This window comes from Onychomys torridus, chromosome 7 (assembly GCF_903995425.1).
Source record: "Onychomys torridus chromosome 7, mOncTor1.1, whole genome shotgun sequence".
Taxonomy (NCBI): domain Eukaryota; kingdom Metazoa; phylum Chordata; class Mammalia; order Rodentia; family Cricetidae; genus Onychomys; species Onychomys torridus.
Window position 1 is genome coordinate 65,318,407 of NC_050449.1, and position 15,890 is coordinate 65,334,296.

Genomic DNA, 15,890 nt, shown 5'->3' on the forward strand with positions numbered 1-15,890 from the left:
TGATTTAAATTTAAAAGCTGTATCAAAAAGTACTAAATTAATGTTAAGAATTATGAGAGATTTGACCCCAGTGCACTCTGGAGACACAGACAGATGGATCTGTGAGTCTGAGTGAGATAGTGAGGATAGTGGGACCTTGTCCCCAACAAGAACTACCAGAGAGCAAGATTGGGTGTGAAAACGGCTAAAATCCATCATATACGCATATGAAATTGCCAACAATTTTTTTTAATGGAAAGGAGAATTAGGTACAGCTCCTGAAAGCTGTGTACAAGCAAATTGTAGTTTGAAGTTCCCAAATCAGAATTACAGTCCTGTATACATACCACACATACAACACACACACACACACACACACACACACACACACCACCCTCACACTCACAGCATAGTCACCAGCATGCTGAGTATTTACACACATGTGCAAACTTGCACGCACACGCGCGCGCACACACACACACACACACTCACATACACACACTCCACCACCACCCTCACTCACACTCACAGCATAGTTGCGGGCATGCTGAGTGCTTGCACACTTGTGCAAACTTGCACACACACATACACACGCACACCCTCCACCACCACCCTCACACTAACAGCATAGTCACAGTCACAGCCACAAGTGCTAGAGCTCTGCTAGCCGATCATTCAGCTGATGAATAAAACATTCTCTGTTTCAGCTGGTCACGACTCCTTCTCCAAGATGGTTGGCTCTAGAAGAACTTCAGATTTGGGGTTATTACTTTGGGGTTAGAATATCAGCATGAATATAATGAGATATTCTGTAAACACAAGTAGAAATGCAAAATTCATTTAAATCACATAAATTTCTAATGCACAGAGCCCAGAGGGGATTCGATCTGATGGTTTTAACCACTTTCTGCATGAAAAGAAGTTTGTGTTCACGTTCCTGTATGTGGTCAGGTGCTGAATTTTCCACACGTACCGTGTCAACACTCAAGAAGTTTGGGGTTTTAGGGTGTTTTGGATTAGGTTGTTTAACCTGGGTTTAAAGCCAGGCTGGTCATCTGAGGCACTGCTTTCTCCTTGAGAGGGACATCCCACCTACTGCTGTCAGCAGCAGCTGAAGAAACCAGACCCTCTCCACATTGCACGTTAAACACGCTCTACAGAACACAAACACTACAGCTTACTTGATTATTTCCTTGCGCACTCCCTGCTGCTCGAGACTTTAAAGTCTGGATTTTCTCAAAGACCAGGTTGACTTTCCTTTTGGTGGCATCTTCGTTGTCTGTGCTTCTGCAAAACAGTGGCAGAGAAGGCATTACGGGAGTGGCCATCCGCCTCAAGATGTTCTGCATGCCCTTACGCTCACAGCGAGAGCCCTTGAAGATATACTGAAAGCGGTCTGAGTGTGTCCAGACTACAGACAAAACCAGTGTTTGATGGGCAGGATGGAAGGATACTGCCACTCCATCTCCGACAGCGATGTTTATTCCTGAATATCTGAGCATGACAGACGCAATCTGAATCACGCACAGTGAAAACGCGGTAAGCTGTCGCTCAGCTCAACTCAATGCTCATATTTGTCCCAGAGGGAATTAAACACACACACTCATGCTTTTCAATCTCAAGCTACTAAAACGTTCAAGGATTATTAACTGATTTAGCCCCTGTTTAAGAAAAAGAAGCCCCAATACCAAGACTGTCCAACAGCAGCCCTTTGTCTCTACTGCCATAGTTAATCAGCTTCTCTTACCACACCCCTGGCAATTAAGGGATTTAAAATAAAATTCCTTAAACAGGCACCTCCTATTAACTTTGGTCTCACCTGTCTCTCAACAAATCAAGTAAGAAAGACAGGAAAGAGAGGGGAAGGGGTGGGAGAGAGAAAAAGAGGAGGGGAGAGGAAGGAAGGAAAGAGAATTTAAAAACCAGAGTCTTTCACCTTAATTTCACAAGGGGAAGCCTGTAAAGACTCTGTGGCCATTTTTAAGCCCCTGTGTTGTGTTCCGAACCCATGTTGCCAGCTCTGTCAGGCATAAATCACAGACCACAAACACCCAACGTTGACAGCCGCACGTCTCCGGCGGCTGACCTTCATTCATGTCATACTTGGAAGCCTTTCTTCTAACCATTCCATAAGAGGGCTGTGGTAGAAACTTCAGATTCCTGCTCCAGAATCCCAAACACGGTGGCATGGAGGAGAAGAACCCAAGTGGCTGGAACTGAATTTCCAAGATAAGCAGGGTAAACATTGCCCACAAATGCCTCCCGAGTGCTTGACAATCATGGAAGCCTGGGTTCCAGCCAGGCCTCCCTCTGGGACAAAGGAAGAGCTTTCATTTGTGATTTCCAGTAAGGATTGATGGAAACTGCTATGGCATGGAAGACCTCAAGGTGGGGCTGACCAGTAGACCTCCCACCCCTGAACTTGTTTTGATGCAGGAAAGGTCCCTTTTTAAAAACATTAATTTAAGGCAGGGGAGAGTAAAATGCTAAGGGAGAACCCTAAATACACAAAAGCTGGGCATGGTGGCACTCATCTGTAGCCCCAGGGTTGGAGGCAGAGACAGGCAGGTCCCAAGGGCTTGCTGGCTAGCCAGGCTAGCTGAAACTGGGAGTTCCAGGTTCAGTGAGAGATCTTGTCTCAAAAAAATAAAATCAAGGTGGAGGGCAATGGAGAAGGATACCTGACTTTGACCTCTGACCTCCCCCAAGCACACAAATGTCAAATGCACCTGTACACACATGTGTGCACACATGCATTTCTCACGGACACACATATACACAAATATAAACTCTATATGTTTTTACTTGCCTTACAAAGAACATCCTTCCCTACCCCCTGTACCTAGTAGGAAACTACCTCCACAGAAACAAACATCAGCTACCTTAGGTAGAACAGGAAAGAAAAGTTAATACAATGCCTCAAATACAAGTCTAGAGCCCCACCAAACATGGCAATGACTCTGTTCTCCAAGGAAAACCACGCACCCTTCTTTGAGGTAATTGTAAAGGATCTGCTTGGCCGTCTCTTCGTTGGTTTGTTGCGTGAGCTCCTGCTGGCCCTTTAATAGATCTGGGGTGGCCTGGAAGATAATGAAGTATGTTATTAGACCAAGAGGATGACACTCCAGGAAGATGGCAATGACCTTGAAGCAGAGGCTGCCAGCACACTCCTTTCTAAAATCAATCCATCTGGCCAGCCTCCTCATCCCAACATCCGTGAGCTGTAGACCCTTGGGGGAGCGACTTCTCATTCCCCTGGGTTTTCTCAATAGTAAACGAAGGTTAATAGCAAAGCTACACACAGCTGGTGCAATGCTATAATATCATAACACCTGGAACGTACCAGCCTTATCAGTGTTTTTATTACTGTTATTATTTTTTTAACTGTTACTATCAAAACACTCAATGTGATGCTTAGACTCCATCACTTTGCAATTAACCTAAATTAAGATTAACCTGATTTCTCAGACCAGAAACCAACCTAGGCACCTAATTTCAAGAATGAAAGTAGTCAGGTGGTGGTGGCGCACACATTTAATCCCAGCACTCGGGAGGTAGAGCCAGGCTGATCTCTGAGTTCAAGGCCAGCCTGGTCTACAGAGTGAGATCCAGGCACCAAATCTACACAGAGAAACCCTGTCTCAAAAAACAAACAAACAAAAAGAATAAAAGTATATGGATGCAAACCTAACCTCAGAACCTATGTGTTAAAACTCATTCTGTATACATCCAGACTTCAAACACGTGAAGAGAAATCGGTGTCCTATTTGACAGAGAAGTTCATAGGAAGTGAACCTGGCAGCACTCAGAATAATCTAGAAAACTATACAGTTGACAGTAGGACATAATCTGATAAATAATGATAATAATAATAAGACAGCTGGGCCATGGTGGTGCATGCCTTTAATGTCAGCACTCGGGAGGCAGAGACAGGCGGTCTACACAGAGAAACCCTATCTCAAAAAAACCAAATAAATTTTAAAAAATTAGATAAACAAAAGTTAAAAAAAAAAAAAAAAAAAATGTGCAAGAGCTAAAGAGACGGCTCAGTTTGGGAAGGTGCTTGCCCTAAAGCACGAGGATCCGAGTTTGATCCCAGCACCCATGAAAAGGCCATGTATTGTACCTGCCTGTCATCCCAGCACCGGGGAGGTGTGGCTCCATCAGGGAGCTCCAGGCTCAGGGAGAGAGACACCTCCAAAAGTAAGGTGGAGAGCGACAGAGGAAGACACCAGATGACAACCTGTGGCCTCCACACACACATAGGCACCTGCACATCTATGTATGTGCACATGTATGCAAATGTGCACTTACACACACACATACACACACAAAATCATCAAATGTGCCATTACTGATTCAAGACTTAGGACACTCATTCCGAAGGCACATTGCTTAGGCCACTTTGAGAAGGAAAAACACAAGGGTTACCTGCGTATTAGAGTCGGGAGAAAAGGTCTTCACTGAAATTTTCTTGGCACCAGAATCAGGTGTGGCAGCCACAGCCCGGTTCTGTAACATCAGTGTGGCAGTAGCTATCTTGATTTCTTCCTCTTTTTTATTCTGTGCTGGAAGGGAGGAGGCACAAGCCACCACACTTTCCTGACTTCCTTTGTTCAGAACTTTCCCATCTTTGTTCTGGAGGGGAGGCTTGGGGTGGGCACCCTGAGTGGTACCCTGCAGCTTTGCAAGGGTGGAGCTGGGACTGTGTTTCCCACGGTGCTCCGGGGCCTGCGACCTCTGCGGGAAGACCTGGGATGGCCGGAGGAGGTGCTCGCTAGACTTGCCCAGGTTCCTGCTAAACTCTGTGAGGTATTCTGTATTTCCCTGGAGACCGAATGGAAAGGCACTGTCTACGCTTCGAGATCTTTTCCTGTCATCCGGATTGATCCTGTTTCTCTTCCCAGACCTTCCTCTTCTCTGAAGCCCAGGCTTTTGGTCAAATTTTTCGATTAACTGGTCCACACCAGGAATGGAGCAGGTGTCGATATCCCGCCCAGTTCCTGGCAAGAAAGGGATATACCTTCTGTTTTCATGGCGGTTGACATTGTCAGCATGGATGGCGCATTCCTGATCATCAAGTAAAAATCTGTACAAGGAAGTGGCTGAGGTGGGAGTCGTGGATGATGAAGATGACCTCCGTGACCGAGCTCCATCGAGAATGGGTCCTGCGGAATCTTGTCGCCGGAAGGGCAGTACATCTGGCCTGCTTTTCTTGGTTTCAGAGTAGGCCTGTGGGCTGGGGGCGGTTGGAGATTTCCGTCGAGGGGAAAGGGCCTCCTCTCCCGCCCCCTCCTTGGCGCACCTCTGAACATTCACGCACACTGAGGTCTGCTTTTGGGGGTCTTCTATGACCACGGAGCTGCAGAGACGGATCGCCGTCGCGTTGGTCTTGGCTAGATCTTCCAAAGTAGGGCTGTTGGGCTGGGAACCGCAAGGTTTGGGAAAGCAATTCCGGGGCTTCTTGTAGTTGGTCCCTTCTTCCGGTGCATTTCTCAGCCAGGGACTCTCCGGAGGGTGATGCTTTTCCGAGTTCACCTCATTCTTTTCAGGGTCGTAGGGTTGCAGAAGCTCCGGGTGCTTCTGAAAGTTGAGCACGTGGGGTAGTTTGGGGGGCCCGTCTTTGCGTTCTACAACTCCATTCCTGCCCTCATAGAGCGAGGGCTGTTTCTGGTTTCTCATTGGGCTGGTCTGCAGGTATGGGTTTTCTGGAAGCTGCAGTTCCTCTGGACGGTTCTCCTTCAACCCGGTCCCGTTGCTTGCATGTAAGGACAAATTATTTATCATTGAAGATGGAAACGCTGGCCCGTTTTCTGGAAAAGGCGTACCTGCTAGACACCGTTCAGTGTTGTTCAGGACTATGTAAGGGTGGCCATCAATTCCCTGGACCCTAATACTGACACCATAGGAGCCTGCCTTTGAGGGCTGGGAATTCCTTGGCTTTGGGGTGTCATCACTGGCAAGTCTCAGGTGGACCCCATATTCTTGCTGCACATGTTGGTATTCACCAAAATACAGCTCCATGGTTCAGAGTCCCCGCTGGCAGGAGGAAAGAGAACATTGTATCAGACCACATCTGTTTAGACAAAGACTAGGATGATTATGGGGGAAATACCAGGGTTCAAAGCCAGCTGGACACTCTAACCAGCACAGAGACTTTGGAACCACGGCTGAGCACTGTCCTGAACTCACTCCTTTCTGGATATCCTTGAGCCAACACTGGCTGCAGTCCTGGCCTGAGGGCAGACTCCGGTGTAATGACCTGGCCTCTGGCACAGCTCCGCTCTGGTTTCCAGCTAGTCCGCTCACTTTTTTCCCCTTAGTAGGTGTCCTCACACTTGGTGCTATTTATTTTTAACCAAGAGAGGGTCCTGGTTGCCAGCAATTAAGAACAAGGTACTTTTCCACAAAAATAGGTAAGAGCTAAGAAATTCCGAGGCTCATCTTTAGTCTTCTCTTCCTCTGACAATTTTCTACCCCAAACACCATCAGCCCTTTTAATGCACATCTGACTTTTTACATTTATTTATTTTGTGTATGGATCTATGTGTATACATGTGTATAGATGCATATTTGCCACAGTAAGCACGTGACCGGAAGACAATACACAGGAGTCCGCTCTCAGCCTCTATTTATACCCCAAAATTTGAATTCGGGTCATCAGGCTTGACAGCAAGCACTTTTACCTACTGAGGCACCTAGCTGTGCACCTCCATTTTTTTTTTTTTTTTTTTTTTTGAGACAAGGTCTTATGCATCCCAGGCAGGCTTCAAACTTGCTATGTATCTCAGGATGTCCTCCACCTCCTGAGCTCACAGATTATAAGGTGTATCACCATGCCTAGTTTACACAGCACTAGCAAACCAACCCAGGGCTTCATGCAAAGCTACCACCTGGGCTACATCCCAGTTTCCCTATCTTTGAGACCTTTAATACTATCTAAATGTAACGTTTAAGACATGTTTTACTCTAAAGAATTATTTGTAAAATTAACAATGAGAATAAATGATAGAATTTTTAAAAATCGTTTTTCATACCAAAATGTTTTACCAGGAATATTCATCTGAAAAGTGTTCCTGAGGGTTAAAGGTGAGGGTTCAGGGGTTGGGGGGATAAGACTCAAAATCTTTATTTTGTGATGGGTCCTGATACCACACCAAGAATCACTGTCTCCTCCTAAGCAGGGTGTGGCCATCCATGCCAGATGCCTGCAGAACTGACCCACAGCAGGACAAGTGCCATGTCTATGGCAAAGTGCCCCAAGCAGAAACCACCCCAAGAAACTGCAGCAGCCATGGAGACCCCCAGAAGACCTGCAACTGCCCCTCACAGACAACAACCATCTGGTTTCGGTCCCTCTCCGGGTCTTCCTGAGTCTTCCTTTCTACTCTGCAATCAACTCTGGTATTGAATTTCCCAACAAAGTGGTTTGTTCCAACCAGTTTCAAGTACGTGTGCACAGAGTTTTGCAAAGGAACTTAATTCCCTCTATCCAATTGTATCTGTGCTTCCTTCTATATCCAATTTGTGCTATGAAAATATACATGAAGATTTTAGTTGTTCCTTTAAAAAAAAATAGTTCTTGGGATTGGAGAGGTGTCTGAGTGATGCAGAACATGCACTACTCTTTCAGAGGACCTGAGTTCCACTCCCAGCAACCATGTCAGGGGGCTCCCAACCACCTGTAACTCCAGCTCAAGCAGGCCCCATGCCCTCTTCTGGACTCTGATGGCACTGCACTCACATGTGTACAAACATACGCACATATCTCTTCTTGAGAAAAGCCGACTCATTGACCACCCCAACCACAAGGGCAGGCTGGAAAATGAAGTCCTTCAGACTGACCCTTGTCACTCAACCACTGGGCTGCACACACCTGTCTACTGGTGACACCAGAAGACAACAGGGAGGCCCAGCTGCCATCAGTGCCCCTCAGTCCACATGCTACTTGTTCCAAGTCCGTTGGTTTTCCCTGATGCTGCTGGAGTCTGGGAGAGGTTCAGGGAGAAACCAGTCCATCTTCAAGGTATTGACAGCACTCTGAGGGCTGACCACTCCAGTTCCCCAAGTCCTTAAGTCATTCCCTGGATCTTGACCCTTCTCCCCTGCCTCCTTCAGTAATCTAGGGCTGCATCTCACAGCCAGTCACCAGGCACAATGCTGCAGGCACATGGCACCTCATTCTGCTGGTGCAGTGACTACCTTTGCCCCTCCACTAACCCAGTACCCACACTCTTCACCTATTGTGGGTCTCGACCTGTTGATTCCTTTACTATCATTTGAGGAGGACTGGGGAGACAAATCTTTGAACTTAACTTGATAATTTTTTTATTACATTCATCGTGTGTGTGTGTGTGTGTGTGTGTGTGTGTGTGTGTATGTGTCCCAGTGGTTTGAATTAGGCTTGTTACACGAAGGCCTACTGATGTCCTAAAACAGAGCAAGTGGGCTGGTAATGGGGAGGGCAGGAAGACTATATTCTAAAAACAGATAACCTTGCCTTGGATCCATGAAGCCATGCATGATGGGCAGTACCAAACTCACTGGTCACCTAAGCCATGCATGATGGACAGTACCAAACTCACAGGTCACATAGGAAGCCATGCATGATGGACAGTACCAAACTCACAGGTCACATAGGAAGCAATGCATGATGGGCAGTACCAAACTCACAGGTCACATATGAAGCCATGCATGATGGACAGTACCAAACTCATCAGTCACATCTTTACCCCTTTGTCAGAAGCATCATGGGATTCTTTCTGTTTTTTAAAGTCCATTACAAATCTTTCATGGTCAGTGCTGGGGACCAAACCCAGGGCCTTCCAGGTGCTAAGTGAGCACTGGACCACTGAGTATACCTCAGCCCTGTGGCTTTTTTTTTTAAGAGCCTCTGTGCAAACAAATTCATCCACTGTTTTATCTACCCAAGGGAGTTTCTTTTCATTCACTGACAATCTCTCCTTATGGGACTCTTCAATGGAAACTTTTCTTCCGATTTTATTAGTGAGAAGCTCAACCAGGGTTTTAATAATCCTTTGCGCAGTTACTACAGCCAACATTAACTGCATTTCAGTCTTTGAGTATGGCCACCAGGGTTTATTCCAGTCCCAGCTCCAAGTTGGTAAAGCAGTCCACGTATCTGAATTTCATGAACCAGCCACAACTCGCATTTCCTCGACAACAAACCTCAACCAAATATTCTCTCAAAAGGATGACTTTTCTCAGCTGAGTGCCTTAAGCAAATGAAGATTTCCTACCCAATCAAAGCATAAACACTGAATTAATGAGTAAATTCATCTAAGGACAGCTGTTCTCCACTTCCGGGCACCAGGCCTGGTGTAAGATCCTAACCCACATCACAGACACATTCGCTCCAACAGGCAGCCCCACCAAGGGCTTACATAATCTGGCAGTAATGCTGATCAATTGCCAGGATGCAACACTGTAGCACTTTGGCAATAAAAGTGGTGTTTTGGAGTGGAAATAAGGCTTTCTGAAAAGGCTGCTAAGTGATGATAATCGCTTTAGTTAGTGAGATCAATGGGTATGTGTGTGGGAACAAAGATGCAGCTCTTGGCAGAGCTCAAAACCCATGCCAGATGGAGCCATGTCCTCTCTCCGGGCCATCACACATGACCAGGGAGCATGATTAGTCACGTAAGCCTGGTGCATGTGTCCCTGCTTCTCCTCTCTAACTCCCAGCAGCCTTGCCAGGCGCACCGAGGACATCCTGGCTCTGAGGAAAGGCAGCCACTCCATCACAAATCTTACTGCAGCGTCCTTTCCTAGGACATGATGCCCAAGCATGCAGCATGGTGCCTGGCATCAGGGTTCAGGGGACTTGTTTGGTGTGTGTGGATAATTCCACTTTATCATACGACTTAGTTAACACAGCAACAAAGAGGGAGGTAGGAAGCTGGAGAACCTCAGTGAGCCTTTGAGCAAGCCTAGAAAAGAAGAAGTGAGCTGGGAACCAAAAAGTAATCCCCCTGAGTGTGATGCTGTGGCTGTCCAGTCAGAGGGAGGCCACTGCTAGGCTAATAAGGAATAAAATTAAAACTTCAAATGACAACATGTTTACTCCTAAAGGGCATGCCTGAAAGGCCAGAGGGAAGGCCAGAATTTTGTTGTCTCCATTAGTAAAGTGCCTGTCACACAAGCGAGAGGACCTGAGTTCAACACTCAGGAGTCATTAAAACATTAATTCAGAATATAAAAAAAACAACAAACAAACAAAAACCCCGAGTATCATGATGGTGATGATGGTCCGCGCTTGTAATCCCAGTGCTGGAGAGGCAGAGGCAGGCGGAGCCCTGGAGTTTGCTGGCCAGGCTTGGTGAATCCCAAGCCAGTGAGAGACCCCAGAGTCAAATAAAAAGTGGGTGTCACCTGAGAAATCACACCCAAGGTTATCCCTGGCCTCCATGTGTATGCACACACGCACACATACACATACCTGCACACACACACACAGCCACCATTAAAATTGAAGGGTAAGAGTGAGCCACTAGAAACCTAAACCGAACAATACGCAGATCTCCTCTCCATGTCCCCGAAGCGGACAGAATGCCACAGCCTTCCCTAAACTAAGCATTGTGTCCCGTGGGCACTTCCTGCAAAGACAGGAAGCTGACAAGAGTCCCATGACCCCCAAGGTAGCCACCCAGGAGGGCCTTTACAACTCCCTGGGGACACCATCTGGAAAAGGAAGGTTTGAAAGGGCTCAAGGGAGCTTGAGTTTTAAATAACCTTGAAAACAAAATTCTCTGTTTTTTCAAAAATGTTTTTAACTGTTTTTCAATTTTGAGTGTATGTGTGTGTCTTGTGTGTTTGTACACCTGAGGGGCATCAGATCCCTTGGAGTTGGAGTTACAGGAAGTTCGTTATGAGCGGCCTGGTGTGGGTGCCGGGGACAGAACTTGAGTCCTCTGCAGGAGCCGCCCTGAACAGCTGAGCCATCTCTCGAGCCCGAGTTATTTTGCTTTGGGTGGTGAGGGTAGGAGTTAGTACATCTTCAGTACTGAGTGTTGCCGCTGTCTCTCAAACCCACCTCATTCAAAGGAAATGGCACAAAAGAAAAAAAAGAGGTCATGAGAAGCATCCTTTTAACAGGGCTGGAGACCATAGGAACTCAACCAGGGCTCCCAAGGTCAGGGTCACTTGGACTATCCCATACAACATCTACGTGGGCTCTGGTGACTTGAGGACTGCCCTCTGCCCTCAGGATGCCGACTTTCACCTTTCTGCATGGATGGGTCTCTGGCTGACCCACTTCTCTCTCTTGGTAGCAGACAGATCACCTCTCTGTTTATGGCATGTTTATGTTCCGAAACAGAATTTCAAAATCCTGTGACTATGTGCTGAAGAGATGCCCCGGTGGTTAAGAGCACCTGTTGCTCTTGTAAAAGAACTGAGTTAGGTTCCCGGCACCCACGTGGCTGCTCACGACCATCTGAAACTCCAGTCCCAGAGGACCCAGTGCCCTCTTCTGGCCTCCAGGGCACTGTATGCATGTGGTACAAGGCATACATGCAGGCAAACAGCCACATACATAAAATAAATCTCCCCCAAAAAAGTCTGAGCTGAGAAGAGAATATCAAAGGTCATGTGTGGTCCCTGCACTTCCATTACGCACCCACATTTAGTAATAAACACAGTGAGGCCTCATGTACTCAGGCTCTGGAAAAATAAAGAATTCATGCTCAAAATAATACTTAAGGTATGGTCACATCTTGACCCTTGAGATGATTTCTAAAAGCTTCAGAAATAGAGCCAAGATGCAGAAAGGCACAGCAGCAGACTAGGGATGTGACTCAGTCAGCAGAGTGCTCACTTAACATAAACAGAGCCATGGGTTTGATCCCCTACAGCACATAAACCCAGAGACGGCGAACCATGCCTGTCACCCTAGCATTGGTAGGTGGAGGCAAGAGGACCAAAAGCTGAAGCCCTTGGCCTACATAGCAAGTTTGGGGCCAGCCTGGGCTATGTGAGACTGCTTCACAAACAGCAACGAATAAACCAAAAAGCAGAAGGGAACTGGAGAAATGGCTCAGCAGTTAAGAGCACTGGCTGCTCTTCCAGAGGACCTGGGTTCAAGTCTCAGGACCCACATGGTGGCTCACAACCATTTGTAATGCCAGTTCCAGGAGACCCCTTTGGCCTCTGGGCACTCTGGCAGTTTACACACAAACATACACACTCCCCTACCCCAATCTTTTAAAGCGTACATAGACATATTTCAAAACAACAGAAAGGCTCAACCGGAAGAGCAGAGGAAGCAGAGGGGCGGGACCTGCTTCTCACTCAGGGATTAGAGTCGAATCCCAGCCGGATACATGTGTCCACCTCCCTGAGTGTTTTCTTATCTCTAAGGTCAGGCTAGCAAGGCAGACTCTATTATGAAAAATGAGAACGCTGAGTCACCTGCCGCTCATGTTAACGAAAGGGCTAGAATCTGGAAATGAAAACCACCTACATTATATTTATGGCCACAAGAACACTGGTGTTGTCCATAATGTGGTTGTTGTTGTTATACTTTATTTTTATTTTATGTGCATTAGTGTAAGTATGTCTGTGTGAAGGTGTCAGGTACCCTAGAACTGGAGTTACAGACAGTTGTGAGCTGCCATGCGGGTGCGGGGAATTGAACCCGGGTCCTCTGGAAGAGCAGTCAGAGCTCTTAACCACTGAGCCATCTCTCCAGCTCCCCATAACGTGGTGTTGGTCCTCACCGTTCTCCTTGCTTGAGAGGATTTCTTATTGTTTATCACTGCAGAGGCCAGGCTGGTAGGCCCGTGGGGATTCTCCTGTGTCTGCTTTCCAGCCTCCAACTCTTTTCATTTTCTTGTTATTTTGTTTTGTTTTTGTTTTTTGAGACAGGGATTCTCTGTGTAGTCCTGGTTGTCCTAGAACTTACTCTGGACCAAGCTGGCTTCGAACTCTCACAAAGTTCTGCCTGTGTCTGCCTCCTAAGTACTAGGATAAAAGGCGTGCGCCGCCGCCGCCGCCGCCGCCGCCGCCGCCACCACCACCACCGCCACCTGGATCTTTTCCTTTTCTTTTTTTTTTTTTTTAGACTGGGTCTTACTATGTAGCCATGGCTGGCCTGGAACTCATTATGTAGACCATCCTGGCCACAAACTCTCAGACTCACAGAGATCCACCTGTCTCTGCAACTACCTTCCAAATGCTGGGATTAAAGGCTTGTGGAGCCCTGCCTGGCTTACCCCCACCCCATCTCTTACTGAGATTATGGACTAATAGACTTCATATCCAGCTTTTAGGTAGGTTCTGGAATCTGAGCTCAGGGCCTCATTTGTAAATGCTTTACGCACTGAGGTCTCTCCCCAGCCCTCTACCCTTTCTTGATTCCAGTGGACCATCACATGGGATAAAGGCATCACCCAAGCGTTCCATTCACTTTGGTTCTTCCTACAGCTCATAGTTAAAACAGTACAACCTGACACACAAACCATATACTGAACTCAGACACTGCAGCCAAGTGGCAGCATCCAGAGGCTGTCAGCTCTTTCAGGGTTTGCCAATGCTAAGATTGTACATCACCCCTAATAAGTTCTTCCCAAGAGCCTACTACCATGCTGGCCAGCCTTCTATGACAGGTGCATGGAGTTCTGAGGCCCTGGCCCCCCAGAACTTACAGTGGATGGGAAAGAGAGAGTGAATGTGGACTCAGGCAGTGGTAAGTGCCATGAAGAAAACAAAGTGGCTAGAAACAGACAGTGGGGTAGAGAAGGGCCACTTTGTTAGAGAGGTAGGGAAGGCCACTCCAAGAGGGGAACTTTTGGCTGGAAGGAGATCCTGAGCCTTTTAGGGAGTACCAAGCAGAGAAAATAGTATGGATTGAAGTCTGCAGGGACAGGGACACATACACACACACACACACACACACACACACACACAGAGAGAGAGAGAGAGAGAGAGAGAGAGAGAGAGAGAGAGAGAGAGAGAGAGCTAGCTAAAGACTCGACAAAGCCGATTGACAGATTAGAACTTGCAATTACTGAGAATTGGAATGTTGCAGATTCAGATCCAAATTGTCCCAGGCTATCTTTAGCTCCCTTAATAAGCATCCATGGCCTACCTGTTTGTCTGATGACTACCATGTGACTTTTGGTATTTGTTAATACACCACTTGCTTCCAAGTGTCATTAAACACAGCTTCTGAGGCTGCAAAAAGATCTCCCCACTTTACTGTAACTCACCTTTCTGATGTTCCAGAGCACTTTCAAAAACATCCTGCTTTTCCTGTAATTATAAATACTGCATGAGGGCTGGACAGATGGCTCAGCAGATAAGAGCATTGGCTGCTCTTCCAGAGGTCCTGAGTTCAATTCCCAGCACCCACATGGTGGCTCACAACCATCTATAATAGGATCTGATGCCCTCTTCTGGCCTGCAGGCATATATGCGATAGATTACTGATTTACATAAAATAAATAAATATATTTAAAAGAATAAAAGATTAGATAGATAGATAGATAGACAGACAGACAGATAGGTGGATGGATGCATGCTGCATGAAAGAGTTACCACATCAGACTATGGTATTGGGAGCAACCTGAATCCATATTGCTAGGTCATGGTCACTCCTATCTGGCTCCAGAATAAATGATTTCATACTCCCTTTGAGGTCAGAGCCATGTTTTCATGCCAACAGGAGGCTTAGAGCTCTGAGCCAGGCAAGTCAGAGGCTCAGTGAAATGGCAGGCCAGATCCTGGGCAGAGATGGGAGCCTCACAAGACTCTAGGGTTTGCCAAAGTTGGAGAAAACAACAGTAAGACTCAAAGTGTTGTAGAAACGCAGGCCCTGAGCAAGCCCCTTGGAAGTCAGAGAGGGGCAAAGCTGCAGGGTCCTGCTGCATGGCCTGCTCTGAGGACTGCCACTCAAAACATCACCTGGGAGTGTGTTAGGAACACTGGGAATGAGGCTCAGCAGGAGAGTGCTTGCTTAGCATGCAGGAGGCTGGGGGTTTGATCCCCAGCACTGCACAGAGATATGGTGGTACAGGTTTGCAATATCAGCACTTGGGACACTTGGGAAGTGGAGGCAGGAGGATCAGAAGTTCAAGGTTATCCTTAGTTACAGACTGAGTTTGAGGCCAAGCTGGAGTACATATGACTCTGTCTCAACAGAGAAAAAGAAAGCTGACCTTTAAAAACAGCATCCTTCCTTGGCCACACTCTCCCTCCACCCCAGGATGTAAACTCTGCCAGACCTGTCTTCTGTCCCCAGCCTGGAGGACAAACATCAGACATAACCAGTGCTCGTGTGCAAAGAACAGAGTGGGATCAATGTGAACGGGATGGAGAGACGATTTCCTTCTTCCTTCTGGTAGTTCGCCGCTGTGAATGGCTGCCTAACTCCTAAGGGTAGAGCAAGCCCAGCTGCTGGGTATGGTAGAGATTTAACAAAGAACGACAATGTCAGCACAGGGAAATCCCTCTCTGCCTTGGGAGTGCCAGGAAATACATCAATGAGATAACCCAAACATACAAAACAAAGTCACTCTTGTCTCTGTCCTCTCCAGAACTACTGCCCATCCTCCACCTCACCCCATCTCATGCAGGTGGATGACAACCTACAAAGGGAAAAGTGTCCAGAGGCTAACACACCTGAACTTCCCCCTAGATGAGCCAATTTCAAGCTCCTAGCTGCTCCATGTTTTGGGAATCGAAACTTCCGCTCAGGGATGCCCTTCTCCATCCCTGTCATGATGCCTCTCACAACCAGTCATGTAACCATGGCGATTTTAGTCTACCCTCTACCCTCTAAGCCTAAATGGGGTCCCTCGCCTGTGTCTTCTGGCTGTCACAACAATCAACATAATGGAGTTCTTCAGACTGCAACAAGAGTGAAATTAACTCCGAAATTCGCTCACTCTGGA

At 47.1% G+C, this 15,890-nt stretch overlaps 1 protein-coding gene across 2 annotated transcripts in view; it reads right to left on the reverse strand.

The window, feature by feature from the left end:
* Positions 1 to 15,890, reverse strand: part of Cgnl1 (cingulin like 1) — a 147,492-nt gene that overhangs the window by 103,044 nt on the left and 28,558 nt on the right. For both annotated transcript variants that reach the window (XM_036192787.1, XM_036192786.1), the window contains exons 2-4: positions 4,411 to 6,018; positions 2,965 to 3,059; positions 1,161 to 1,266 (exon numbers count right to left, since the gene is read on the reverse strand). In XM_036192787.1, coding sequence (XP_036048680.1) covers positions 1,161 to 1,266; positions 2,965 to 3,059; positions 4,411 to 6,003 — 1,794 coding nt within the window. In that variant the 5' untranslated portion in view covers positions 6,004 to 6,018. The remainder of the gene's footprint in view (positions 1 to 1,160; positions 1,267 to 2,964; positions 3,060 to 4,410; positions 6,019 to 15,890) is intronic.